We start from the raw sequence: 27929 nt of genomic DNA, 5'->3' as shown, positions 1-27929 counted from the left end.
TTGTTGGATGGAGGGAGTATCAAACGTGTCAAAGTTGCCTCAAAACACTGCTCTCTTCCTAATATGTTGTTGCTCCTGATTATGATGTATATTGCATGGATATGGATAATCCATGAATACCGGATACCCAGTGAATATGGATATGGATATTGTTTTGCATCCACGGATACTTTCGTGAATGGATAGTTGATTTGACGATTGATATGGATATGGATATGGATGTGGTCGACCAGTCCATACCTCCCCATTGCCATCCTTGCCATCCTGACATCTACCTAAGGTCCAAAGTACTCCTGATTTTGAAACAGTAGATCTCCTACATGCTACTGTACTACATTTCTGACCTTGAGATTTCCTTTCCTCGGCACAGCAAGAAAACAGGGGCATGTGGAGGGAGCAAACTTGGACGCGATCCCACAGCAGTAGTGCAACTGACCAAGTGTCTCCGCGCCCGCAGAATCGGAAGGAGACGTCATTTAACAAAGCATCCGCTGGCCGTACGTTTTGTCTGCACCAGGAAAAGTACATCAAGCATGACATGAACAACATTACGCGACTACCGGCGAGTTACTCCCGTCGTAAACAAGCAAGTCGCCACTGAACGGTCAGCCATCAAATTATTGTTGCCGCCTCCCCGAGCAACATATCGAGTGCCATCCATAGTAACCTGTCAATTAGTGTCTGCTTTTCTTTTTCCTTTTCTTGTCACACATCTTTCCGTGCACAATCTTCAGAACAAATTATTCCGCCTAGAAGAAAGATTCTTGAGACGAAAATAAAAAAAATTCTGTGGGAAAGGTTCTACAGCGAGGCGAGGAGTTGCATTTGCCAAATGAAAGTGAGACGGAGTATAAGACCTGCTGCTAGTGCACGAACAGGACAGCAGCAGATTTCAGCGCCCCCAAGCACACGCTTCTCTATGCATGGCATAAAGACATCTTGCCTTGTCTCCATTTGCTCCTCTTCATCGTTGCTATAATTTCTTGCTCCCTTTCTACTTTCTGGCCCCATAAATCGTCCGACGCATGACCATATGGGGTGGGAATCTGACTGCACCACTCTGATCTCCGGCCTACATGCATCATCCTATCTGATATTAGGGCTCTCCTGGCAAACTTTGAAGCTTCCTGCTATACCGAGTGTTTGACGAGATTTTGTACCAAAATTCGTCGCGAAATTAAGTCAAACGCGAAAGGAAAAAATATTGAAATGCATGACACATGTTTAAAATAGTTGTCAGCTGGTGTATCGTGGAGCTTGGCTAATGGCTAGCATCAAGCCCAGAATGATTGCTAGCATGCAGGGGCGGAATCACGTCTGGGGCAACTGGGGCTGCAGCCCCAGGCGTGGCCCATCTCGTAGTTATAGCCCATAGTAAAATTTTGTAATTTTCTAGCCCACCAAAGAGTAGCCCCAGGCGTCCAGGCCCAGGTCCAGTTAAGCCTGAGTTTCCACCACGTACACGCAGCCCATTGAGCGGAGGAGTCGACGGGAGAAGCTATCGATCAATCAGGGAATCGCACGTTCAGCCTCGTTCCGCCTGCGACTACTGTTCCTTACCTACCCTTTCGGTTCCGATCGCACGACAGGGAATAGCAAAACCCTTGCCGCCGCTTCTCCCGTTCCTTGCTTCGCAGGGGCCTGGCAGGGGCTACAAATCAGGTATTGAAATTTGATCTCTGAATAAATCTGCAGTATCTGATTTTCTTGCTCAATTGATTGGTAATAGTTGTCAATTTTGTGCTCCTTAAAATCAGAACACCAAGATGAACAGGAATAGAAAAATCTCCTCTTGGTTTGCACCGGTATCCAACAGCAATCAACCACCTCTTGAACCACAGCAAAACGAACCACATGTGGACCTTAATCCGGATGACATTGAACACGATCCTGGATTGCGAAAACCGATTGAGAAGTTGCATCCCGATGTTAGGGATGCTGCTTGAAGGGAGTATTTGGCCATGGGAAGATGCAAACCAACAGGTCATAATTATTTACGGACACCATTTGGTAATCAAATGAGAAGCTTTCGTGAAGAGTGGTTTGACAAACATGATTGGCTGGAATATAGTGTTGACAGCTGCCTTCTGTTTTTATTGTTTTCTCTTTAAGCAACCTAGAGCTGAAAACTTTGGGATTGAGGCATGTACAAAAAACGGTTTTAAAAATTCGAAGAATGCTATTACATCTTTTGATACTCATGTGGGTGATGTCGGAAGTGTTCATAATAAAGCTAGGAGAGATTGTCGAGCTTTTCAAAATCCTAGGCAAAATGTGGAACAAGTATGGGCTGGTTCAGACAAGAAGAAAGAGGAAGAATATTTGGGTCATTTAACTATTATGTTAAGTGTTGTAAGATTTCTTTTATTGCAAGCTCTTGCTTTCCGTGGGCATGATGAGTCTGCTATTTCAAAGAATAGGGGAAACTTTTTAGAGATGGTGCACTGGTACAAAGAGAAGGATGCAAATGCTAGCAAGTTGTTGAATTATGCGTCTGGAAATAATTTGTTGACCTCTCCAAAAATACAGAAGCATTTGTGCAAAGCCTGTGGAGAAGAGACCACTAAGGCCATTGTGAAGGATATTGGGGATAAAAAATTTGCTATCCTTGTTGACGAGGCACGAGATGCATCTATTAAGGAGCAAATGGCTGTGGCTTTAAGGTTTGTACCTCCTGAACAACACTTGCATTTGCCATTTTATTTTATTTGTGAAATATGCACGTATAAATTACTAACTATGTGTTTGTCACATATAGGTATATGAACAACCAAGGAGAAGTAATTGAGAGATTTCTTGCAATTAAAGACACGACATCAGCTTCATTGAAGGTAGCCTTGGATGCCCCGCTTCTTAAACATGGTTTATCTATCCATAGAATTCGGGGACAAGGATATGATGGAGCATCAAACATGAGAGGAGAATTCCATGGGCTGCAAAGAAGGGTATTAGATGAGAATCCTTATGCTTTTTATATACACTGTTTTGCCCATCAATTGCAGTTAGTGGTTGTTTCAGTTGCCAAGTGTTGTCCCTCTGTTTTGGATTTCTTTAGCTACACCTCCCTCATTGTCAATAGTGTTAATGGTTCTTGTAAGAGGCATGATCAGTTGGCCCAAGCACACCATGAAAATCTTGTCGAGAAGTTGGAAACCGGTCAAATATTTACAGGAAGAGATAGAAACCAATAAACTAACCTTGCAAGACCTGGGGATACTAGGTGGGGCTCACATCACAAAACCTTGTGCCGCCTTCAGGGCATGTGGAATGCGGTCCTAGAGGTACTAGAGAATATATGTGATGATGCCACTAGCACATCACAAAAAACCACTTCACGAGGCTTGTTACGTCATATGGAGAGCTTTGAATTTGTATTTATAATGCATCTTATGATCAAGTTACTTGGAAAAACTAATGACCTATCACAGTGCTTGCAAAGGAAGAATCAAAACATCGTTCGTGCCGTGGGATTGATTGTGACCACACTGCAGAAAATTAATGACATAAGGAACATGGTTGGGATGAGTTCTTTGACGAAGTAAAGACATTTTGCCTCAAACATAACATCATTGTGCCAGATATGATGGATACATTAGTTATTGGTGGTCATTCCAGAGGTCGTGGTGGCCAATTGGTAACTTACTTGCATTACTTCAATCATGAGATATTTAATGTGGTGCTTGATCAGATTATTGTTGAGTTAAACAATCGCTTTGCTGAAAGATCTACTCATCTATTGAGATGCATTGCTTGTCTTGAGCCAAGGAATTCTTTTGCCAACTATGATTAAGATAGGCTAGTTGAACTTGCTCAGATTTATGATGCTGATTTCTCAGAATATAATGCACACTTCTTAGGAACCAACTTGGGTGCTTTATTGCTGATGTGAGAGAAGATCTAGATTTTGTAACTTGTGTGGACCTTGGCAAGCTTGCTGTGAAGATGCTACAAACAGATAGACACACAACTTATGCATTGGTATTTCGTCTCATTGAATTGGCTTTGATTTTGCCCGTGGCAACAGCCACGGTAGAAAGAGCTTTCTAGCTATGAGTATTGTCAAAACTGAATTGCGGAATAAGATGAATGGCGAATGGGTGAATCATAGTCTCGTTTGCTACATTGAGCGTGATGTGTTTGCAACCATTGAAGATCTTAAGATTATAGAATGTTATCAGAAAATGAGAAAACGTAAGGGGTTACTACCTCGTTCAGTTCGCGTTCGTAATGTTGATGGTAAGTCATGTTTTTTATTTTGCAAAATTCTATGAATAATAGACTTAACCATTTGGCCTTATTTAAATAATTGAATTTATCTTTACAGCTCCAGGTCCTTCTAGTGTTGCTGATGAAGATATGGTTGGCTGAAATGAAGCAACTCTTCATTAATTAGCCCCACGGTGACATGTTTTGTATCGATGTAAGTATCCATGTTTCAGTCTCATTATGAATTTGTAATGTACTTTGAGTTGAACACGTATGCGTAGATGGTATCAGGTTTTTCTCATGACCGGTTACGAGTAGCCCCAGGCTTTTTGAGTTGCTAGTTCCGCCACTGGTAGCATGCACAAGGGCTGGTTATTTGCTTGCACATGCATACAACATATATATACGAGCTGATTTGATGGTTGATCGATCATGTGGTGCACCCGTCTACACAACTAGCTGTGCGTCCATGTGGTGATCGAAGCGAGCACTTCAGCTCTATACGGATAAGCAACCCAAAGAGATAATGATGATTCAAACGACCATATCGGTCTCTATCTTATCGGACCAAACTGAACCAGAAAATCAGGAGGCCGAGCGGCCGCGTGCAGCACGTACGCGCGATGCCCTGCCCGGCTCCCTATATAAGCAAGACCAGTATCGATCTGGGAAGGCGGAAGACAGGCCCCTAGACACCGGCGGGCAGCGGACGACGCGCCGATCACGAACAGGTACCGGGAGCCAACAGGAAATTGATCCAGAAGGCCAGGCGCGGGACAGCGCTTGAACACGCCTAAGGTGAACAGATCCCCGAGCATCCTAGGCGAACAGGTCCAGCAGATCGGAAGCCTGAGGCCAGACGCACGGCGGCACAATACGCACCCCACGCGGCGGCGAGGGCCACGACGCACCCAAGGTGAACAGATCAAGGAGCAGCGAAGTGAGAGAGGTAGCACCAGTGCCGCTCGCCGGCGCGCCGACCACGAGGGGTTGTACACATGCGACACCTGCCATGGAGATATAGGCAGGGGCCGTTCTCTCTAGAGCTTGGCGGGGTGATTACACGACCACCTTGCGACGTGGTGGTGATCACCGTCACGCCGTTGTTGACGCCAAGGAGGACCAGGCGCAGGTCCGGTTGAACATGAAAAGGCCGACGAGGCCGCCAGGCGCAGGTAGGGTTCTCTATCTACCAGCTGTGTTCCGGAGGTGCAGATCGACCACGAGGGCTACGCAGCAGACAACGCGCCCATGGCGGCGAACTTTGCACCAGAGCACGCATGCCTAGCAGCACCAACCAGGTTCACATGGATGGAGAACAGGAGAAGACACGGGCACTCGATACATGCATCGGGCATAGGCAGTTTAGATGTTGCCGAGCTGACGTTCCGGAAGCCACCGTCGCAACGCCAGCGGCCATGCCGGCGGCAGGGCCACTATGGTGGTCCAGCCGTCTCGACGGCCTCCTGCGCACGTAGTCGCCCCGCACGTCCGCAATGGTGTGGAGGCGGCGGCGGCTGTCACACGTGTGGTGTGAAGGCAGCGGCGTGGTGTGAAGGCGGCTGGCTTGTTTGAAGGCAGCGGCGGCTGTCACACGTAGTCGCCCCGCACGTCCGCAATGGTGTGGAGGCGGCTGGCTTGTTTCCGGGCGCCCACCCAACCATCGACACATGCACGCATGAAGGTAATATCATGTCCTGTAATCTCTTGTTCTCATGCAGAGGAGGACCAGGTCGTGGCTGCAAAGCTCACGGCTTCGAGCAACGACGACGACGCCATCTCCGTAGCTTGGCCGCATGGTGCCCACGACCACCTTTCTACGTGGTCGTGATTGCCATCGTGCGCCGTTGTTGGCACCATGTCATGGAGGTGTGCCACGTTCCGGCGCCCGCACAATGCGAGGCGTCGTCTTCATCAACAACCAACCGGCGTCCGCCCGGCACCACGCTAAGGACGAGCGTCACGTTCCGACACCCGCACAAATCGAGGCGTCGTCTTCATCAATAGCCAACAGGTCTCCGCCTGAGCACCGTCATGCTCGACGGTCGGTCGTGGGCTGGAGCCTCTACATAGTGCCCAACCTAGGCGGGGCGCTACCTTCATCCGCAACGGCCATCATCGACAACGCAAGCCTGAACACCGCCGCCGCCTGCGCGGTTGTGGGCGATGTCTACATCATACAGGTTGTCCGTACCGGCGGGAGGTGCATGTCGGCTCACAGGTCCGCGGCTCGTGGCGACCTTCTACGTGGTGTACGTTGAGACACCACCATACACGGCTCCCGCCTTGGCGCAGTCCTCACCAACTTGGCATGAATATGCCACCGCTCGTGGCGGCCTTCCACGTGGTGTCCGTTGAGACACTGCCACGCATGCCGCCCGCCTTGGCGCACTTTTCACAGGTATGAGTTATATGTATGAACACAGCCGCTCATGGCGGCCTTCTACGTGGTGTCATCTGAGACACCGCCATGCACAGCGCCCGCGTTGGCACACTCTTCACCAACTTGGCATTTGCATGCCACCGCTCGTGGCGGCCTTCTACAAAGTGTCCGTTGAGACACCGTCATACACGGCGCCCGTCTTGGTGTGCTCTTCACCAACTGGCATCAGCACGCCGCCGCTCATGGCGGCCTTCCACGTGGTTGTCTGTCGAGATACCGCCATACATGGCGCCCGCTTGGGCGCACCATTCACCAACTCCTGCCGAGGTCTCTTGCACCCCCGACAGCTCCTACATCATCGTCCTCAACATCAAGTCTACTCCCTCATCCACGTTGCCGATGGCATTCCGGCATCTAACCATCTTCCCCAACACTGGCGAGGCGAAGCCACTCTACCGACATGTCTATGTACCGATGAAGTTCATCACCACATCACATGCTCTTGCTGGGCACCGAAGCTAGGTGACGGCAAGACATCCTGTCCGGTCCGACGAGGCGGACATTTTACAGGCCAGGTACCAACGAAGCGAAGGCCACTTCATCAACCTGTCTAGCTGACAAGGCGCGTGTCAGCTAGACACTTCATCGTACATCGACAAGACAGCGTAGCACGCCGTTCGGCACCTGCACGGTCGAATGGTCGTGGCTTAGCATCGACGGAGCAGGGTCATACCACCCCTCTCTTCCTTTTCATCACCACCATCTTCTGCACCGACCACAAGGAGAAGACAAAACTTGAAGACGACACCATTGCAACAGCTTAATCGGAGATGGTCTGCAGGCTTGACCTGTGGACGTAATTAAGCGGGAGTTTTCCGAAACCCCATGAACCAAGAGACCACAATCGCACATGTCATGTTGGCCATGCTAGTAGGCCACACGAAGCGCAATTTTCATAAGAAAACTTGTAATTTCGTTTCTTTACATGAGATTAATAAAATACATGTTTCCCTATTTTACCCAAGAGCGTTGAGAAAATATTTTTTGCACGAAGGTAACGAGGGAGCAGTAGAGGTGAGGCTGACATGTCCATGGGAGTTCTGGATTCATGATTAGTCAATCGCATGCTTGGATTGCATCTCGTGCTTTCAGTTGTCACCTACCCATTAACTATCTCAAGCCGTCAAGCTGATGGCAACGCCTGACCTGATTGAAAGCTCCTGCACGTGCCTCCGCTTCAGCAACCGTGATTATGCTACGGCGAATGGAGCCAAATTAATTGAAAGGAAAACGCAAGGCGAACAGCATCGTGTCTGTTGACGAGGCTGTGCACGGACCGGTCGGATTCCGCAACCGTTTTTTTATGAAGATTCCGCGACATTTTTGGTGAAGAATGAAGGTGATCACGACCCATGCTGCAAATATGAGGACACTGTTTGCGGGAGATGGAGACGTACGTACGTGTTGATCCAAAATAGGAGTATACAATTTGATTTGCCAGACGATCGAGAAGTTGATGATTCGTGTTGATCCAAAAAAGAGAGGTTTTGGCGTTGTAGATGGATAAAGGCTCGAGAAGAAAACTTCGTGGATGATAAGAGATCAAGTTTGTGCTATCATTTTGGCACCCCTGGGTGCTGTTGTAGTTACTTTTTTTTCTTCCCTTCGTTTTGCGTTCCTTTATCTTCGTTTCTTCGATCTGTCCTCGCGAGATGAACTTGGTGTGTGTTCTCTGATAGCAATAGCAGTGGTAACCTGGCCCGTCAGGTCGTACGTATGAAAAGGAGACGAGTCTAGGTAGGTCCGTCCATCTTGTGCACGAACAAAAGAAGGGGCAAAGGTGAACGTACTACCACTTCGTGTCTCGCAAGCATCGGCAGAATGAAATGCGTGCCACACGCTTTCCTCCGTACCGGCCTATCGAAAGCTGCCTCTCTCCCAGCCGGCCGGGACGTGCGCGCATTCGATCGATTGCTTGGGACTGAAAGTGAAACAATGACCCGATTAGCGGATTAGGACTACACAAAATGCATACATGGCAAAGCCTTCAGTCCAATCCTACCTTTATCCATCGGTTCCAAAATAGACATGCATCAGCTTGTTCGTGGAGCCAGTCCACGTCCAAACATTTCTCCGACGTCTGCGAACCTTTCACCAGCACGACATGTGTTCCAAAAGGACATGCATCATCTTGTTCGAGCAAGCTCACACAGCAGGTGCCATGCGTGCCCATGCATGCATGACCCCGACGCGGGCGGGATCCGATGCTGCAGCTTGCCCGGGAGACGCGGTGGCCGAAGGTGCATGCATACTGTGCACAGAACTGAAACACCATCTTATTTTTGCCTAACATAATCCCTTGTTACTGTTATGTTAGGTAGTGTTTGGTTCTAGAGCGAGGTGAAATGAAATGTAACGGTTCTATTCAATAGGAACGAAATGTAATGGAACCGTTCTACTTTTTTATATCGAACCAAACACTTTAATCAGTGGTTCCACTTGAAACCAACTTATTTCTACATTTTTTAAGAAACTAGCATGGTGTCTCGCGCAATTGCCCGGGAAACATCTGTAATCATCTTATCTTCCTAACTGACGTAGATATGCATTATTATACGATCCAAGAGAAATAAGATGGTTAAACATATTGAGAGAATATTCATTTTTGAGGAACCATATCGTTCCATTCCACCTCTTTATGTTCTGAGATCCTGTCACTAGGAAGGTATGATGCATCCTTACTCTTAAGGAAGAGATCTCCCCCCTCCGATTTCTATTGCAAGATCGAAACCAAACACTGCAAGGTGGTTCAGCAGAAACAATAGAGATCATGCATCAGGCTAGACTATTCACGGATACCAGCACACAAACCTGAGATGAAGGAATCTGAGACCGCAAAACATACTCCCTCCGGCCGGATTTATTTGTTGAAATATTACATCTATCTAGACGTTTTTCAAACATACATATATTCAAATTTGAGCAAATTTAAGACAAGTAACATGTTTCGGAGGAAGTAACAACATTACTGTATCCCAGCGAGATCAATCAAAATCGGGCGATTGAAGAACAGAAAGCTCGGCTGGAGAACTAATTAAAGCCCGTGGGGAAACAGAAATGGAAACCACACGGCTGGCCCTAGCTCCCCACGTCTTGTCGCTATCTCACCCTCTCTCCACTTTCCCCTCCAAAAAACCCCTCCCAACGAGAGCACCGAGCTGCTGCTAAGTGGACAAGTCCAAATCGCTTTGGCAGTAGAGGATCGGTCACACGCAACGCAAGCGCACGGCCGAGGCAGAGCCAGCTAGCATCGACACGGAAAAGCACGTACGCTAGCCGCGCGCGAGTACAGATCGGTCGCAGAAGCCCACGCCTACTGGCTACAGCGCGTGATCCCACGAACGGCACCGGTGAGTAATTGGCTCCGTCAGTTCAGCTCAGCTATAGCTCGTATAGCTGTAGCTGCTTTAAGGTTTCTGAGCGCCGGCCAATGCACACACTGCACCACACCAAGGCACCAAATGCCCTGCACTGCGCTGCGCTGCGTGCCGGCCCATACCGAAGCGTGTACGCATGCAGTACGCTACGGCCAATGCGCTCTGCACGGCCAGACGACGCCCCAGGATGTACTACGTACGTGAGTGCAAACCCCCCATACAGTTTGTTTTGTCTTCTTCCTGGACTTCTCTCTAATCTCTATCTTCCTGATCTCTATGTAGCCCGTTTCGATGTTCTGAAACATGAAAACCTTCTGTTGCCCGCGCATGCAGGTGATGGCCAGGGCGGCACGGGCGTGCAGGGCCCGCCGGACGTACGTGGTTAAGGACAAGGCGCTGCATCCGTCGATCCATGCATATATATCGCTGCTGATCGATCGATGGTGGAACGCAGCCCAGCTGCCTATCACGAACTCTGTACGTGTACATGCACACATGTTAAGGTCCGTGCTCCCTCCGATCCGTTTCTAAATTTAGTTCAGTAGTACGCGTAGAGGCCGGTTCGAAGTCTGTATGCTTATAGTTATATAGTTTCTGAATGTGTGGTGATCAGAGGCAGGTGCATGCATGATGCATTCTCACCTGAGCTGGTGAACATGAGGGGTGCCGATCAACAAGGGCTAGTCAAGTCGGCCGACGTTTTGCGGCCCTGTTACTGACACAAGAAAACATAAACTCGAATGACCCATGCATGCACACAGCTGCAAACCACGTACGTAACATGTACTCAGTGAGTGTCCTAAATGCACAGCACTGCGTGCGGCGGGACATGTCTAGCTGTTCGCCCAAGTTAATTTCGAATTCACTCACAATTGTCTGTCCGTACCGTACGCGCATCAACTGGTGAACCCAATGAACTGATTAAGTACTGCACGTAGAGATGATGCGGTGTGATCCTTAAATAATTAACTAGTGTCCACTGCCATTTGCAAGTATGGATCGAGCAACGAAATCAGAAGTGCACGCTCGTACGTATGTGCAGCCAAAACGGCATGGCCTCCCTCTCCTCCTCATGGCAGCCTGGCAGGCGCGTCACGTGACCAGCTTAGGGCAGCCTGCCTGCTCTGCTCTGCATCCCTGTGCTCGATCCCAGAGGCGTGTAGCGGCAGGCAGAGCCAAACCACGCAACATGCACAGACATGCACGCACCGGCAGACTCTCCGGCCCGCGCCAGCTTTTACTCCCCTCCTCCCTTCCTTCCGTCCCTTTGCTTTGCTTTGCTTGCTTGCCCTGCATGCCCTGCATGCCCTGCCGCGGCGCAGAGAGCGTGTCTAGCTAAAGCATCATCGTCTGCGTGCACTTGGAATATTTACGGAAGTGCGCTCGCCAATGGGAGCTAGCGCCAAGTATGTGCCACCCGCTTGTTTTCTTCCGCTCCTGTCACCCCTCCCCAGCTCACCTGATCGACCATGCACGAACGACGACGCGGTAACGTCGCTTCATGCATGTGCATATATATACGTGTGACCCGTCCCTTCAGCTTCATGCATGCATGCTGGCTGGACCCAGCAGTATAGCACATGGTACGTAGCAGCAGCAATCACCCATTAATTAATTACTGTGGCATGTACCTGCATGTATCTATACGTACGGTTTTGGCGCTCCGTTTCGTCTTTCTCTCCTCTGTAGCTTCGATCTGCCTGCATTCTCCGGTCGTGCATGACCCGCCCAGTGGTCCATGCGTCATACCGCAGCTGAACTGAATAGATCGATCGCTTTACATAGTTTGTGGCATGCGTGCAGCACCAGCTGTATACGCCGTGTGCGAAATCACATTCACGGCCAAGAGAGATATCCTACTGATGGTGACACAAGTTTAAATTAAAGCGAGGCTTGAGCTACCCGGCGCTAGTTTCACATGTAAGTATCACAAGCTCACTATAAAAAACTAAGCTAAGTTGTTAATGGTGCCATGATGGAGCATGTCTCCATGGTTACAAAAGCGGCTGGGCTTCGCATATTTGTTTTTTCCTTCAAAAACAGAGTTGAGCATGTTTGCACACTAATTGTGTAGCTGTAAAAAATAAAAGACTGTAACATTTTAGCAAATGTGCAACTTCTGTAAACATTGTCTACTTTTAAATAAAACAGTTTATAAAGGCTCACCGGTTGCTTGGTATATACATGTATTTGCTTTGTCGTAGAATTGTTTTTCATGTTGCTCAACAAGAATGATTGATCTTTCAAGTATAGACGATTGCGATTGATCTTTCTAATTGTGTTGTTAAAATTAGAGCTGTTATTCAAAATTCAAATAAGATATATTTGCCAAATTCGAAGTAGATTATTGAAAGTCTACAGATAGAAACAAAATTTTCAGCCAAAAAAAAATCATAGATGTCTTCTTGATTGTACCGTTAAAACTCGATACCAAATTGCTCGGCTATTTGAGTCTTACAATTCAAGCAAGATATCTAGACAAAATTGAAGCGGAGTTTCGAAAGTTTCTAGGGAAAAAAACATAAGTTGTATACGAATCGTAGTTGCCTTTCTTGATTGTATTGTTAAAAATCAGAAGTTTTAAAATTCAAGAACAACTCGTTTGGGCTCAAGCTAATGGGTAGGGACTCGAGCCATAAAAAGGGATTATGAGTATGATATTTGAGCCGGGATCATTGATTTGGCTAAATATGCGAATTACATGTTTTAGTTACTCATTAATCTTAGTATCTCGGAGTCGTGGGTATTAGTTTGAAAAACCTTTGGGTTTGTGGTTTGTGTCTTTTTGGTGCAATTTACTTGATTCATATATATACGTACTTATTAAAAACTTTGAATTCAAGCTAAAGTTTCACTGATATGAAAAATATTACTGCCTCCGGCCCGAATTAATTGTCACTGATTTAGTACAACTTTATACTAAATCTAGGACAAGTAATTCTGGCTGGAAGGTGTAGCATATTCCTTGTATTTATCTCTTGGTAATATCATTTCCATGAAAGAAAACCTATATGGTGTATGGCCTGTAATCTTACTCTTCAAATTCATATGGTGGAGGAATTACGGACAACCAAAGTGGGCTGACAATACGTGACGAAACTGTCAACAGGCCCACAAAATATCCCGAATTGGATTCGGTCCGCGCCAAAATGAACGGAAACTGAACGCGACAATTACCGTGGGCCCAACTGCACGGCAGGACAAAGCTCTCCCCCTCCCCTGCCGCGTCCACGTAGACACAGCGCCGCTACCGCCGGCGCCCGAAAGCAACCGGCCGGCGTCTCCACGCCACCGCGGCCGCGCGCGGCTGCTCGCGGCTGATCCACACCGCGTGCTAGGCGGCCGACTAACAAGATTAGCAGCCTGTGGACCTGCGGTGCTTAGACTCTCACTTTCCTTATCACACCAGATAAGGCGTCGATCTGCCGCCTAATAATATTCCGCGTACTACTCGATCCGCCGGAATTAAATCCCCGCACTTTCCAGAAATACGCATGCTAGTGCTCCACCACCGCGCCCAGCTGCAGCAAATAAGGACAGTGAAGCCGGCCGGTGACGTTGAGCACTTGAGCGGCGAGACATACCGCGCATGCACGCGCCCATGCCCACGGGACTAAACACGTGTTTTGGCCGTGAACCCACCTGGCAGGCGATTGCGTAGCTTAACAAGGCAAAGGCTTATCCTGACCTCAGGGAGCAGCAGTCCGCCGTGACATGGGCGCAGGCCACCCGGATGGGACAAAGCATGGCTAGCTTAAAATGGGCAATTATAAGTCGGCGAGCCGCGGCAGGAATTGGAGACTAGCTAGTTAAGCGGCACGCAAGAAGAAACGGAAACCACCCGGCCGGGTCAACTATTGCGAGTTGTCGTGACGATGTGGGTGTTTACCGATCGACTGGAGCTGGGACCAGAGATGGGTCATGGACTCATGGGTTAGCAGCTGGCCGTGCGCGCGTAGGGTGCTAGGTAGCCTATCTGTTCCCGTTTCCAACGCTTTTGCCCCATCGATCGGACGCGCCACGGACCGGCCGGACCCGTGAAATATTGGACGCACGCAGCGGGTGGCCAGGCCGGGGACGGGACGGCGGCCGGGGCTGCTACACTACGTTTTATTCCTCCGTCATTTCGTGTCGATTCACCATGGAAATGGACAGCTGCTGACCCTACGTGGGCCGGCCTCCTGCTTTGCTTGATTTGCATGACGGCTTGGAAGTGCATGCTAGTTTATGGTAGTCGTCCTAAGATCGAAGCTAGCGGCCGGCCGGATGGAAATCCACAGTGCTACGTACGTACGTATACGCTAGACAATATTTTGCACGGTAGAAATGGACAGTGTGGGGAGTACATTGAAGGTTTTGTTTGCATGTGTGCGTGCGGGCAGGTACTCAATTAAGACTTGAAAATGACGTGCCCCGCAACTCGATGCTCTGGGAAAGGCTAGTGTTGCTTACATCACTCCACCGAAAAATAGCGGGTTAGTACTTGATGCTGCCGTGAGGTTATTTTGACCGTTGGAGGGTGGCTTGCGTGATTTTCGCCCTCATGGACGCTGGAAGCACCATGGACAATTAGACGAGTCTTTTTCCTTTTCTTTGGAAACACCATGTCTTTAGACAATTAGACATCCCCTTCTCACGTGCGGGATTCTGCGGCGCCTAAGTGCGTTGGTAATCTTGATGTGTCAGAGGCCTCAGACAAACTGAAGTTAAATGCACATTCCTTTCTCTGCCTCTGTCAGTAGGATTTATTTTTCTTTTTTGCGACAGATTCTCAGTACTAGGATGTCATCACCCAATGTGTTTTTCACCACATCTCAAGGTTTGGACATGCATGGCAGCGGTGCTATGCATTTGACCAAAATGGTCTTTCTGAAATACATCACCCACAGATCCATGTAAAAGGTGCGCAAAAAGAAAGACCAAATGTCGCGATCAAATATTCCAAACCTCAATTTAAAAGGCACTGGAGCCAAAACCTCTTGAAAAGCGAAGGTGGAGGAGAGAGGGACCGCCAGACAGACAGCAAGCAAAGACGCCCCCAGAGACACGCGAGACATCAGACAAATGCGACTCGAGGGAAGCGGAAGCGGTGAACAGAAGAGAAAGCGAGTTTAGCTACACACAGTCACACACAGAGAGAAGCTAAGAGAGAGTTTACATTACATCATCATCACCTGCTAAGGCGCTGGCTAGCTGGCTGCAGCCTTCGTGCAGCGCGAGCGTGAGCGGCGCGTCAAAACCGGCAGCCAGACGGTGTCCACACTCTCCTGCCTCTCTTATCTCTTCATCCCGGTCTTAACCTTGCTAAGCCTCTCTTAGCCCTTCTCTCTCTCAGGAACACACACACTCACACAAACCAAAAGCTAGAGCTAGCCATCATCCCAAGAAAACGCCGGGTAGCTAGCTCCGTCGGCGGCGAGCATGGACTTCGACGACCATGACGACGCCGACGAGGAGATGGCGCCGATGCCCGTGAGCTCGAGCTACGAGACTCCACCACCACTCGGCGGCGGCGCCGAGATTGCGCCCAACAAGCCTCCCGGCGAGCCCGGAATCGGGGGGCGTGCCGATGCCAAGGCGCCGGCCGGCGTCAGGTACCGCGAGTGCCTCAAGAACCACGCGGTCGGCATCGGGGGGCACGCCGTGGACGGCTGCGGCGAGTTCATCGCCGCGGGCGAGGAAGGCACAATCGATGCGCTCCGCTGCGCCGCGTGCACCTGCCACCGCAACTTCCACAGGAGGGAGTCGCCGAACGAGTTCCCGGCAGGCGAGGGCGTGCAGGGCGCCTCGCCATTGTTCTCCCCGGCCGCCTACGGGGCCATGGTGCCGCACCACCAGTTCTCCCCTTACTACCGGACGCCCGCGGGCTACCTGCACCACCACCATCAGCACCACATGGCCATGGCCGCCGCGGCCGCAGGGCACCCTCCGCGGCCGCTGGCGCTCCCGTCGACCTCCCACAGCCGCGACGACGCCGACGAGCTGTCCGGCGGGATGGCGGTGGGGCCCATGTCCGCGGTGGGCCCACTGAGCAGCATGTCCCTGGGCGGCGCCGGCCCGTCCGGCTACGGGTCCGGCGGGTCCGGGTCCGGCAAGAAGCGGTTCCGCACCAAGTTCACCCAGGAGCAGAAGGACAGGATGCTGGCGTTCGCGGAGCGCGTCGGGTGGCGCATCCAGAAGCACGACGAGGCGGCCGTGCAGCAGTTCTGCGACGAGGTCGGCGTCAAGCGCCACGTCCTCAAGGTGTGGATGCACAACAACAAGCACACGCTCGGCAAGAAGCCCAGCATTTGACGGAGTCCACATCGTCCTAGCTTAATTGCGCGGCGCATGCAAAGCGTGTCTTGGCCCAGAGCGCCGAGCGCCGAGCGATCCACCGTGGCTGGCTAAGCTTCCGGACCGTCGATAGGTACCTGCTGCATGTGTTTTACTCCTCCTAGCTAGCTAGCGAGCGGTGCATGGCTTAGGTTAATCTGTAGCCACCCTTCGTTCTTGGCTTTAGGTGGTTCTTTATTTATTTTGTTACTGTTGCTCGTTTGTTTAGTACTAGTACTCCTAGCTATGGCGCCATGGTCATTTGCTGATTTGGTTCTTCTCGGGAATGTACTTGATGTTGCAGCTGGCCAGGAATTGTATCTGGGGATTGGGGTTGCATGGATTCCGTGTTGCTCTTTATTTTGTGTGTGTGTGTGGCCGGGACCTGCATGCATGCGCGCGCGTTGGGACAATTTTACCCATGGGTCGGGGCCATTAATTATGACTTCGTTTAGGTTTGCTACTGCTCCACTTAGCTACTGCATGCCACCCCTAAAGAAGGTAGGTATAGACAACTGTTGCATCCCGTTCCTTTCATCCGATCCGTTTGTCTAATTCTTTCCACGCCCCTCTCGCTTGTTTTTGCACATCGCTTGATCTCGCGCTTGTACTACGTGCTTGGTCCGGCCGGGCAAGGAATAGCAAGTTTTCTTTTGACAAGGGGATCGGAGTAGCAAGCTTAATTATGCTCAGAAGTCAGATCATCGATTACTCCCAAAGACGTTTTTCTCCACCACCTCTATCCATGCACTAGAACTGTAGCTAGCGGCACACTCCATGTGTCCATGACATGTTCTTGGTTCGCGTTCTTCTACCCCCAATTGCCCTTGTCTTTTTTTGTCCCGAGTTAATACGCGCAACCGTTCGCCCGAGCTCTATCTGTGCGCATTAACTCCCTTCTCCCCGGTTCCCCCCCGTTCCGCGAGCAATGTTTAAGGTTCTCTTGGCACGCGCTAGCTGCAGCAGCGACGATCCACACCTTGGCATCCTGTCATGCATTTACTATCCCCCCGCGCGCGCCCTGGCTACACCTTTCCGTTTTTACTCTCGTCATCTCCTTCATCAGTGCCAGTACATGGACGCGGCTGCTGCATTCATTACGGCCGGTACCCGAGGATCGATCGAGGAGCTTGCACACACGTTTGTACTTGTACTTGAAGACTTCACGGTTTAGCTTACGGAATTCCTTTGAGCGTACAGCCAATTCGGGGCTGTGTATTGGACGTATTCGTACGTGTAAGCTTTTGCCACGCGTGCGCTGCATGCTTAATTTGCTTGCCAGCTGCCGTGTGTGGAAGTCCGGAGCAGGAAAGGGGAAAAGCTGAACGCTCCGCGCCCCCGCCGCCCGTGGCTGCGAGTTCGCTGGCTTTTGGCCTTCCACCCGCGCTCGATCAAGCTGCGGGCTGCGGTACGTCGTGGCTCGAGCCGAAGAGGCAGCAGGCAGGGAGAGAAAGGCAGGCAGCTGATCCCTTTTTTCTCTCGATCTCTCCTGCGTTGTGGCTTTGGCTTGCATATCGTAGCTACGGGAACGGGAGCCTAGCCATGTCGAATTGTCGACGCAGCACCTATGCATGCATGCCAAGGGGCCGGACACGTGTCCACGTAGCGTTGCCAACTGTGTTGTTCTCTCCAACGCAGAACCGTCTTTGTTTGTGCCGGGTGGTGGGACTGCAGCGTGCAATTTCTCATCACCTACCTAAAGGGTCGAGTAGTGCTCAGCGGCTGGCCTCGCCATGGCCGTCCGTCTTTGGTCCAAGCAATGACGATTGACGACAATTGTCCTGCTTCTGCAGTACTGGTGTAGCGTACGTCCTACGTACGTGCAGGTACACTTGTTTTGAAGGAATCCGACAGTCCACTATGCATTGAACTCATTCGGGGTGGGGGGGGGGGGGTAAATATTTCTGAGTGATCGAGAGCGGGATAGCATGCAGAATTGCATTCTGAATCTATGCCGAGCCTTGCTGCACGCCGGGAAAGACGACTAGACGAGTGTAGCATGTTTCCGTTTTGGGAGAGGTAGGATAGATCAGCTGCCTTCTCTTCTATTTTCCCTGCTAGCGTGGTTTCTCGGGAAGTGAAACTCGTGTCTTGATCTGTCTTAGATTTTGCAAATATCTATAATGATACTGCTACTATCGTGTGGAGTACTGCTCCGTATGTTCCTTAAAAATTGACATATTAGTTTTCATTAAAACAATCCTTTGACCATAAATTACTATGTCAAGATGTGATTTATATGACATGAAATTAGTATCACTAGATTTGTTATCAAAAGTACTTTATGATACTTGTGGTTTCATGTCATATAAACTATACTTTAACATAGTAATTTGTAATCAACCATTGTCTTAATGAAAGCTAATATGTCAATTTTAAAAAAAATTGAGGAAGTACTTCGTTAGCACTACGTACCAATTAATGGCAACATGCTCGCCATTATGCCCACTAGCAACACCAGTTCCCGCTATTACTCCCTGATTGCACCGTTCTTGTTTAAGGCATCTTAATTATTTGCATCGTACGGCTTAACATTGCTCTCACTTGATCGAGTGTTGACCGGCTGTGTGAACTATACCAGTACTATTTGCAATCATTCACATATAGCTTCACTTTCACACCGTGCAATTTTATTGGTGGGAGTGAGTTAATTAGTGCGTTCACTTTCACCGCTTTTCCAGCATCGATCTGCAAGAAATGCACGTTCCGACCGGGCAGCTATGCATGTTTCATGATCGAAGTACAGCCATGCCAAGGTTACCCACCAGGTTCTTCTTCAAATGAGCATCCGGAATTTGTACTCCGAGCCAAGTAGCCAACACAAAAGAGATTTAATTTGCTGTCGGCCCAAAGTAATTAATAAGCCTCACGAAATTAATTGAGGTAGCTAGCGTACGTAATAACCAGTAGCGCACAGTACGTTTTACTTCCATCAGTCTAGATCGCATGCATGCTGTCGTTACCAATTGCAACTGCAACAAATATATCAGTTAGGCTCTTGCAGAAAATGGCAAATGGCGAGGTGTGCTAATAGTAATCACCACTGTTGTGTCCGGCTGTTGCTGACAGTGACCGAACTAGACAGAATTAGGGATCCAGTCAAAGACACTATGCGTGTGGGTCATAACACACGAGCTCAAGGCAGCACGATCAAATGGTAACAGCGGGTCACGCACTCGGTTCCTGTAAGCTAGCGAGATCCCACGTACTATGTCCTAGGCTAATCTCCAAATCTTCTTTTTTTTTTTGAAATAGCAAGTCAATTAAGTGAGATAATTAGTACTCCCTCCATCCCAAATTAACTGACGTGGATTTCTACAAAAATTTATACAAATCGATGTCAGTTAATTCGGAACGGAGAGAGTATATCTAGCTTGCATCCCTAGTCTTAGGGGCCGGTGATTGTCGGGTTGGATGCAGATTATAGATTATATGCACAAACTTAATTATTTGAACGAGATTAGGGTCAAAGTTCTAAAGTTTTGATTGAATACCTGTACAAAGCGTCATGTGTATATATAGGGCGTAAGGAACTGATCTTATAGGTTACTATGGACAGAAAGCTCGATTCCGACCTTGACCACGGCATACTGTTCTCTGTTGTCAACGCTAGAAAAAAGGTCAACTATAGCCTTGTGTCAGCAGCAGCAGCTTAATTAACCTATATATGATGGCGCAGTGCGAACGATGTTAACACGGCATGCATGCATATACAATATGAAAATGAAACATCAAATCGTTGGCCCTACAATAATCACTTTCAGACATGATGTCACGAGCCATTTCCCAAGTAGATAGCATCTTTATTGCTTGTTGTTGTCGTGCACTGAAGCGTGCTTATCTGATAAAAGTAGCCATGTTTGCTGTATAATGATAAAAGTTCAGGCTGTTAAGTTCTATACTTATCGTCTCTGAGAACCCAGTTCGGGGACACATGCAGAACTGATCGAGACTGGGAGATCTTCATACACCCCGGCCTTTTCAGTACTCTGCCAATTAATACGCCCAACAATCTGTTAGAGATCCAACACTGACGTTAATCAGTAGTACTGCTAGGAATTGGGCCGGGGCGACAAATGCAGAACCGGGCCTTTGTCAGTACTGCAAAAGACGACCGTGTCGCGGCTCTTCCTTTTTATGCCGACGGGGCGTACAAAAGAGAGGACAGATCGGCGACACTGATACGGACATGGCAATGGCGAACGTTGCGTGCACGGGCTGGAATAATGTGGTGTGTCTTCCATTCTCTCCTCAGAGATGGCATGCATGCATCATGCTGTGCTGCACATCGATGCCTCGAGTGCATGCAAGCTTGTGCAAAAGTGAGCGCGAGCGAAAGTTCAGGGGGCATGTTTAAAGACATGAATGGATGGATCGATGGACTCGATGATGCATTCTGCATGCATAGGCTGTAATCCTCTCGATGCATGTAGCTACTTTCTGAGTTCTGAGTCTTGATCCAAAAGACTCCGGCTAAGATTTTTGGCGAGAAAAAGGCAGCTATGGTTAGTGCTGCGATCGAAAGATAACGGCACGTACGGTGGCCAACTATACGTGTACCTATACAAATGTGTACTCACAGTAGTCCAGGTTTGAGAAAATATTTGCAGATTTAGCCATCAGGGAGCTGATAGCTGCATGATGCACACATGGCCCGATGAAGCCGATTCGTTGGCTCTAGCTTGTACTACAGCTACAGGAAGTACGTAATTTAATCATAACGCTGTCCAAACAGCAAGCAAGCAAGAACATGCATGCATGGCCATGAACGTGGATCCGTGATGCACTCGATCGATCGTCAACCACACGATTCTGCGAGCGTTTGACCGGCCGGCCATCCCAGTTGACTGGAGTCGGTGAGATTTGTCGGTAAGGCATGCATGCATGCATGCACAGGGGATATATAGATCTCTCTTCTTTTCCCGGTGGCATGCAAGTCGCCACCATTCATGATTGCTATTCGTCGCCGGAGGGGAAAAAGCGCACCCGCACCATGCAAAAAGCCGGTCGAGATTAGCCAACACGGAGCAGCACGCATAGGAGAGAAAGCGCGCGCCCGGCCGGCTGCCAACACGAGCCGAGGAGAGGAAGAATCCATGCTGGGCGCGGAGGAAAAAGCGTACCGGCCGGGTCTCGGCTGAGCGGGACGTATCGGACGCGGAAAGGCGCGCGTGAAAGGGACAAAACGACCCGCCGTGCTGCGCTAGCTGCGTGCTGGAGGAGGGCGTTGCTTTGCCGGTTTGCCAAGTTGTCTGCTCTGTTTGGCTTGGCTTAATTCGCCTGTCATGCATGTGTGGACCGCTGTGAACAATGTGTTATGTGGTCCGTCTGAAAATCTGAATGCACGGTCGTCGCCGCAACCGTGGGCATGGACTGACGGAGTTTACAACTGTCAGCCGGAGTCAGAACAAAGGGAGCCGCCATGACGTCTTTGTGGTGTCACGGCAGATGTCATAAGATGGTTTAACTTGGAGCCGATGGAGGGACCGGAGGAGAGAGGACGTGAAGAGAAACACGCACAAATTCTCAAACACACACAGATTTACTCAGATTCGGAGCCCTTTTGTCGAGGTAAGACTCCTTCTCCTGCTTTGTTGTATTAGCCGAGATAGCCAAGCTCTACAATGACGCTCATTGAGCTGTATTCTTGAGAAAGAAGAAGAAAAAGGAGAAATCCTAGATGCCTAAGTGCTTCCGTGTCCCTAGGTTCTATTTATAGGCCATCCATGTCACACTGACATATAGGCCGAGTCTAACATCATCTTCCTTGGGCCCCGCCGGGCACGCAGCTTGGTTCCCTCCAAGCAGTACTGTAGGGGACAAGACAACTTTACTTTTCCCTACTAGCCTGCAACGGATACAGCTATTCTCTTCCGGCTTCCATCATAGATTACCTTTCGGTGTTTCTCTAGCGTGGTCAGCTGACACCGGTACGCAGGCGCTGACTGCTTTTCTAAGATAATGATGGCGCTGCTTTACTTTGCACCGCGTGGTCAAGATAAAACCGTTGAGTAGTTCGTCTTTATCCTGCAAACTTATAAGATAAGATAGCCATGCCGGCATACGTCCAGAATGCCGGCTTAGTATTAGTTTAACTTTACGATGCCGGCATACGTAACTATGCCGGTTTTGCCTCCGTCACCTCGGTTAGAGTTTTGTCGTCATGATCCTATCCGGGGTCATCCCCCGACACCATGCATGGCTGAGATTTGTCGGTAGTGTGAAATTTTAGGCGACTGAGACTGAGATTTTCAAACGATTCAAACAGCTGAGATAGATTAAAAAAAATGCCGGTTTGCTTCTAGGATCAGATTAAATCTTGATCTTCATATTGTTTCCTTGATAGGAGAAATAATTTTGCATTCAATAATTAGTCTTGCGATATGCCTTCATTTGTGTGCTTTTTTTTTGAAACATTATTTGTGTGCATTTCATTCATTACTTACATTCAGTAGTGCCCTCAACAATTTTTCGTTCCAAAAGGAACTGTAGCAAACACAGATTGGGCTTCTGCATTAGGCCGAAGGCCTACAGCCACGAAGACAAAGTACGGAGTACTCCATACCAATGTGGCCCGCACAGACTCAGCCGACCTGTCCGTAGTGTGCGTGGTACAAGGAGCCGGCGCCCACGGCAAGGACTGTCTTGGGCCGGCCTAATAGGTACAGGTCTATTAGGTCTCTTCAGCCAGTAGGATTAAACCGGGCCTAGCAGTGGGCATCCAAACGTGAACATAGATCTCTCCACTCAACACCACTATCACTGAACTGGCCAAAGATTGAGCTCTTAAAAAAGAGTTTGGCACGTTGCCAGCAAGCTCCCTCTGACCGGATGGCCTCCAGAATCCCCCTCGCACTCGCCGTTTCCCCATCAAAGACAACTTTGTTCCTGTGCAGCTAAATGCACCAGCAGGAGAGCGTTACAGCAGTGGCGAGGTCCTGTCGAGCGTTGCCGGTGCAGTGGAGTCCAGACCACCAATCGGCGAGTTGGTTTTCATGCGTGGGCATCCATTGTAGTCTATTCCAGAGCCGCAACAAGGACTGCCAGACCTCCCTCGCAACCACGCATCCGAGAAGAAGATGGGAGATCGATTCCGGAGCTTGATCACAAAGAGGACATCTAGGAGGAGGATCAAGTCCGCGTCGTTGGAGCAAGTCTGCAGTCCAGCACCGATTTCCAAAGCACTTGTTCCGTGCTTTGGAACCCCAGATTAGGTCGACGCCTGCAAACTCCATCTGTCCTTCGAAGAACGCCTCATAGGCCGATTTTGCCGTGAACTAGCCCGAATACGACCAACTCCACCTGAAATTATCTTCTTTGCCGGTGGACAATTGGACGAGGCTTAGGCGATCCCACAACAAGAGAAACTCATTGATCCCTGACTCCGACAAGTTGGGGTTAATAACACTCGTCAATCATGATGAGTAAGTGCTTCGGCCACAGTCACGAGGGCAGCTCCACGGGAGATAGAGGCGAAGACCTTAGGTGCCACATCCTCGAAACGGAGTCCACCAATCCGACCAGAAGAAAGAATCTCGGACATTTCCAATGATAGCCGATGAACCAGCGGCAAACAGGTCCCTCGAGGCCTGTTGGATCTCAAGCTGAAAATCATGACATGGGCGTTTTCGTGTCGGGGATGGACCGAGCGAGAGAAGGGGAGAGGACGCGTTTTCGTCCACCTGGGTCGGACGACCACGTAAAAGGTTTCTCGATAAACATGGTGATTAAATTAGTAATTTGTATGGACAAATTGTAGTTTAAGAAGAAGTGCATAGAGTGTGTCCTGGCTCCTCTAATCTGCCGGCTCCAGCACTACACGCGAGTCATCGACATCTCCCTAAAAAAGGAAAAAAAAAAAAGGTATCTGCGTAAGTTGGTAGCGATACGGAAACACATGTCCCTGTTGGCCATTGTTGTCGCTCCGAGTGGGAGGCCGGCCGGCTTCAATTTGCACGACGTAACATGCAATTTCGTAATCGTCTGATTTCTTCCTTTGGCTCTCTGTATAATTTTTACAGCAAACATTCCCTGGGTAAGTACAACTTCGGTATCAGGAAGATAATCGAACAGTAGTCGCTGTAGCACCAGAGTAGCAGTAAGCAACATACTGCAAATTGCAATGCGTCGGTTCCTCAGCAACACCAACAAAGCACAGACACGCGGCTACTCCGGACTGTATTAGCGAACAACCACTACCACCACAGTCCACAGGTATACTCAACGCCGATGCCGATCGACCGTCGTCGTACGTCACACGGTCACGCCTGCAAATTGTGGAAGCCGCTGAGAACTTCTTGCAAGTGCATGACCGCGCTGCCGTAGTTGACGAACCCCATCAGCCAGAACTCGTGGTTCTCCACCGAAACGAGCTGGATGAACTTCTCCGCGGGCTTCAGCTTGCTGGCCGACGGGATCGCGGCCCTCAGCCGGTGCAGAGGAATCGCCACCTGGCATAGATTTGAACACGAAATCTTCATATTTCACAACTACATGCAGCACAGCAAAATACAGAATGGGGCATACCGCGCGCGTGCAGTGTGTGGTGTACCTTGTAATAGCTCCATTCTGTCCTGTCGCCGCCGGAGGCCTCGTAGGAGAGCGGGTTGTCGCTGCAGAAGGCAACCCTGGCCGTGGAGAGGTACATGACCCCCATGACCGGGCCGGCGGACGTGGACAGGTAGCACGCGTACGACTTTCGGAGCTGCTCGTCCGGCGGCGCGCTGAAGGCCTGCCGGAAGATCTTGTCGTGGCCGCCTTCCGCCAGGACCTTGGTCCCCTGCGCTATCCTCCCCACCGCCGCCTCCGTGATGCTCGGCGCTGTCCGAACTGGCGTCCGATCGAGCAAATCACAAAAAGGGAAGTTAAATCGGTCAGTTGCCTCTCTGTTAATTAAGCAGTCACGTAATTGGAATTGGGATGGTTTTGTTGGGGGGAAGAGATGGCCGGAGGCGCTCACGGTGCTGCCATGTGTTGCGTGACAGGTCCTCGGCCTTCCTGGTCGCCTCGCCGACCTTCCGCCCCCACAGCGACAGCGCGTTCTTCACCGTCTCCTTGGTGCCTGCAACCGGAGTTCCAACAACAGGATCAGCGGCAGAACTTTCAAATTTCAATCACAATTCAGGTAACCCCGGCCCGGGCGGCCGGGCACCGTGCACGTACTCTTCTGCGCCGGCGCCGGCATCGCGTAGGGGTTGGCCTCCGTTGCCATCGGCGACCACGTCCTCCCGGCAGGCGCCTGCATCCGTACGTGCGTGAGAATTTGCAGCTAGGAGCTTCGGGGTGTACGTCGCCAATGCCAGCTGCCGCTGCGGACTCCTCTAGCGCGCGAGAATTAGCCTGAACGGCTTGGTTGCTTCTGCTCGATGGCTACCGTAGCAGCTCAGCTGGTTCGCATTTGCCAGGATCATATAATCTTTTTCCTGAACAGGATGACTGAGTCTGATGAGTCACCTCTCACCTGCCTGCCTGCCGTCTTCGAAACGCTTCGGTTGCACCGACTCCTGTAACAATTGATTATGCGCCGAGGGACCGGTGAGAGGGGCTTGCATGTTTGTTTCTTTTCGGTCGAGCCGGGAGACCTGCCGTATCGGACGGAGACCTCGGAGTGGAGTGGAGAGTCGGGCGACTTCAGCGCGAAGCGGAGCAGTCCACGTGACGGTCGCTGCTGCACCGGCCGGAACGGCACGGCTCGCCGTTTAGAAAAAGATTGGCGCCGGCTGAAGAGGAAATGCAGGTATATGCAACGGACATGGCCCCGCTCGTCTCATTGTCTTTTTCTTTTTCAAGTTTTTCTATTTCTCAAGCAGCTATTTCAGTCGATTCCGTGAGCAGTTGGATATAACATCAAATTCGTGTACGTGTGTGTTGTGATTTCTTTTTTTTTCTTTTTGAGGTTTTATTACCAGGACAATGAAATAGTAGAAGACCAAACTTGCATGAGTTGGACTAACCTTATTGTTGGTTTATAGAGCCGCATGAGCCACCCACCCCATCAGCTGAGAACTTGAGATCGTTGGACGCACAGTGGCCGGAGACAAACCCCTTGTCGGGGGGATGATCTCGGATAGGGTCACGACGACACGCTTTAGCCGAGATGATGAAGACAAAGTCGGCATAATCATGTATGCCGGCATCATTAAGACAAACTAATACTGAGTCGGCGTACCTAGAGAATGCCGGCATGACTATCTTGTTTTATAAGATTGCAGGATAAGAACGAATACTCCGAGATATCTCAACAGTCTTATCCTCACCGCGCGGCGCAAAGTAAAGCAACGCTATCTTTATCACGGAAAACAAGTCGCCGCTTACGTTACGGTGTCAGGCGACTGCGTATAGAAGCACCGAAAGAGAATCTCTGACGGAAGCCGGCAGATGACTGTTGTACTTGTTGCAGGGCGCCAGCGAAAGTAAAGTTGTCTTGTCCCCTACGGTGCCACCCGGAGGGAACCAAGGTGCGTGCCTGACGGGGCCCAAAGAAGGTGACGTTAGGTTTCGGCCCACATGTCAGTGTGACATGGGCGGTCCATAAATAGAGCACTACCCCTCCCTGGAGAGGGATCGAACACTTAGGCATTTAGGGTTTTTCCCTTCTTCTTCTTCTTCTTCTTCTTCTTCTTCTTCTTCTTCTTCTTCTTCTTCTTCTTCTTCTTCTTCTTCTTCTTCTTCTTCTTCTTCTTCTTCTTCTTCTTCTTCTTCTTCTTCTTCCTCAAGAATACAGCTCAAGGAGTGCCATTGTAGAGCTTGTTATCTCGGCTAATACAACAAAGCAGGAGTAGGAGTCTTACCTCGGCAAGAGGGCTCCGAACCTGGGTAAATCTGTGTGTGCTTGTGTATCCGTGCGTGTTTCCCTTCACGTCCTCCTTACTCCGGATCCTCCTTCGTCCATCCGCCTCAAGGTAAGCCATCCCATGGCATCTGCCGTGACACCATCACGACACCCCTCGCAAATCAGGTTGTCAAACAATTGAATCATCGTCGAACCGATGACGAAAATGATCAAAATCACGAAATTACGAGCCATGAGATCCACAAACATCATGGAGTAGACCATAATAGTTAATCCAGAACAGGGATGGAACCAAGAGACTTTAAATCCGTGCGTCGCCGCCTCCACCGTTAAGACGTCATCGCCAAGGATACACAAAACCTTCTATGAAGGTACTAAAACACCATGCCAAATGTTGATACGTGGTTTCCCTCACCTTCTGATGACAAATTGGCAATCAGATGCGAGAGAAAACCAATGAAGATTGATGCCGTGGCGGCTAGGGTTTCCTCCGCTCTCTTCGTCCGGCGCTCCTCTAGCTGATTTGGGCTTTTCTTTTTGAGGGGGTGTGTTGTGTTTTTTTTTGTGTGACTTGCTTCTGTGTTTGGCTGAGAGATTCTACCAGATGGACTCGGTGGGCCTAGTTTTAATTCTTTTGTCGTATGGTTCGGAGGTGGAACTACATGGGCTGCATAGGCATTTTTTCTTTTGGTCGCGTTGAGCTCTATCTTGTTTGGGGCTTCAACGGTGGCATTACATGTTTTGGTCCGAAGGGTCCGTTGACTTGTGACTCTGACTTGCTTTTATGTTGGGCTGA

The 27929-nt window shown here is 49.8% G+C and overlaps 2 protein-coding genes across 3 annotated transcripts; one reads left to right on the top strand and one right to left on the bottom strand.

The window, feature by feature from the left end:
* Nucleotides 1-15033: 15033 nt before the first annotated feature.
* Nucleotides 15034-16682, top strand: LOC100835662 (zinc-finger homeodomain protein 1). Its single transcript, XM_003576575.3, has one exon. It carries the CDS (start codon nt 15448-15450, stop codon nt 16318-16320), a length of 873 nt encoding a protein of 290 aa, XP_003576623.1. The 5' UTR covers nt 15034-15447; the 3' UTR covers nt 16321-16682.
* Nucleotides 16683-24307: 7625 nt separating this feature from the next.
* On the bottom strand, nt 24308-26015 carry LOC100829140 (GLABRA2 expression modulator). Of its 2 annotated transcripts, XM_024455344.1 has the most exons (5): nt 25802-26015; nt 25504-25727; nt 25301-25402; nt 24893-25170; nt 24308-24791 (listed from the first exon to the last, which is right to left on the bottom strand). In XM_024455344.1, the coding sequence occupies exons 2-5, from the start codon at nt 25583-25585 to the stop codon at nt 24603-24605; spliced, it is 651 nt and encodes a 216-aa protein (XP_024311112.1). In that variant the 5' UTR covers nt 25586-25727; nt 25802-26015; the 3' UTR covers nt 24308-24602. The 2 variants fall into 2 exon arrangements, with proteins under 2 accessions (XP_024311112.1, XP_003578260.1); XM_003578212.4 differs by having other exon boundaries at nt 25504-26015.
* Between the last annotated feature and the right edge of the window lie 1914 nt (nt 26016-27929).

Source organism: Brachypodium distachyon, chromosome 4 (assembly GCF_000005505.3).
Source record: "Brachypodium distachyon strain Bd21 chromosome 4, Brachypodium_distachyon_v3.0, whole genome shotgun sequence".
In the NCBI taxonomy this organism is placed as follows: Eukaryota; Viridiplantae; Streptophyta; class Magnoliopsida; order Poales; family Poaceae; genus Brachypodium; species Brachypodium distachyon.
Note: the sequence above shows the minus strand (reverse complement) of the source record. Positions and strands in the feature narration are given on the sequence as shown.

Coding starts and splice junctions, on each gene's coding strand:
- LOC100835662 (XM_003576575.3), top strand. CDS start 15,448: ATGGACTTCGACGACCATGACGACGCCGACGAGGAGATGGCGCCGATG.
- LOC100829140 (XM_003578212.4), bottom strand. CDS start 25,585: ATGCAGGCGCCTGCCGGGAGGACGTGGTCGCCGATGGCAACGGAGGCC. Junction 25,171..25,300: donor ACGCAACACATGGCAGCACC/GTGAGCGCCTCC, acceptor ATCGGACGCCAG/TTCGGACAGCGCCGAGCATC. Junction 24,792..24,892: donor CAGAATGGAGCTATTACAAG/GTACACCACACA, acceptor AATCTATGCCAG/GTGGCGATTCCTCTGCACCG.